Source organism: Opisthorchis viverrini (genome assembly GCF_000715545.1).
Source record: "Opisthorchis viverrini unplaced genomic scaffold opera_v5_9, whole genome shotgun sequence".
NCBI lineage: Eukaryota > Metazoa > Platyhelminthes > Trematoda > Opisthorchiida > Opisthorchiidae > Opisthorchis > Opisthorchis viverrini.
This window is the reverse complement of record NW_008751665.1, coordinates 594,932-596,166: the sequence shown is the minus strand read 5'-3', so window position 1 is coordinate 596,166 and position 1,235 is coordinate 594,932. Positions and strand designations below refer to the sequence as shown.

The window sequence follows — 1,235 nt, the reverse complement described above, 5'->3', positions numbered from 1 at the left end:
GCTACTGCAAGACTGGGTGGGCTCGAACCCTAGCCTCATGCTTGCGGATGAACCGATTGAGGTAGTAGACAAATTTGTTTACCTGGGCAGCTGTATCAGTCCCGGTGGTCTGGCGACAGATGATATCTCCATCCGGATTGGGAGGGCCAGTGCAGCTTTTGCGAGCCTACATCACCTGTAGCGTAGGCGTGACCTCATCATCGGTGAACGAAACTGCGGCAGCTACAACCACTGTACGACGAGTACGCGGTTCTTACAGCTGACAGTGGTGATGATGATGAGATGTTCAGTCCAATGCTATTTCGTAGGTAACTTCGCGTGGTGTATGTCTATGAATCGGCGCATGCGCAGTTCGACTACCACTACATCTCATATACTTGCATTTGGTAAACCCGTAGAAATCTTGCAGTGTCTTTATTATTTTTTCCACCGTTCGACTGATTCGTCCGATAGCGCTTCTCCGTTTATTTTATGCAATGTAATGTGCACAATGTTTTATAGCTATCGACAGACGGGTTAAGGTGGAACGTGTCAGCCCTTCTCCTGAGTCTTTGAGGCTCGAGTTTTTACGGAAAAGTTGTCCGTAGGTTGCAGTTGTTGCACACAGCCGAAATAGAGATGCATGGCGTTCCGAAGTTGGGAGTGCCGTTATCCGGAGGAGAGAAGAAATGGTGTACAGGTAATCAGGTAGTTGTATATATGCTCTGGACTGGTAGTATTGAACGTGGTGCATAAACCATAGTGGGATGGAGGGCAGGTTTGTGTGGGGATTTCACCAGCAATGGGGATTGTGGTTTGTTGTTCAAACTGATAGCATTTAGGTCGTATTGGTGTTGTGGGGCCCCAACCGGCCTTAGTTGTTTTACCCATAGGGCCAGTAGTTAGCTCCAGTCCCAGCTGCCTCAGGGATTTGTCGCAGGATGACATTACACTGAGTGTCGGTATTATTTTCCATGTTGGCATTTAGCGTGAACACTGAAGGTCTTCAGAGTGTTATTTTATCCAAGTCACATCTAACGCTTGACCACGCGGTAGACTGGTGTTGCTTTTGCTGTCCCCGCTGATTTACCGCCGCACATACGTGCTTGCATGCGTGCTTCATTCCTCTCAGTCCATCTGTTCACTTAGCATGGCTATGATCAAATTCTTTGTTCCGTTATTAACCTATCGCAGTTCAGCATCACTTTATTGAATAGTATCTGTTGTATGGACGTTCAGTTACTGAACGATTGCAG

At 47.4% G+C, this 1,235-nt stretch overlaps 1 protein-coding gene across 1 annotated transcript in view; it reads right to left on the bottom strand.

Moving 5' to 3' along the window:
• T265_00855 (hypothetical protein) overlaps positions 1-927 on the bottom strand; it is a gene marked incomplete at both ends in the record, with an annotated part of 6,573 nt that extends 5,646 nt beyond the window's left edge. The window contains one exon of the mRNA XM_009164750.1: positions 738-927. Coding sequence (XP_009163014.1) covers positions 738-927 — 190 coding nt within the window. The remainder of the gene's footprint in view (positions 1-737) is intronic.
• Between the last annotated feature and the right edge of the window lie 308 nt (positions 928-1,235).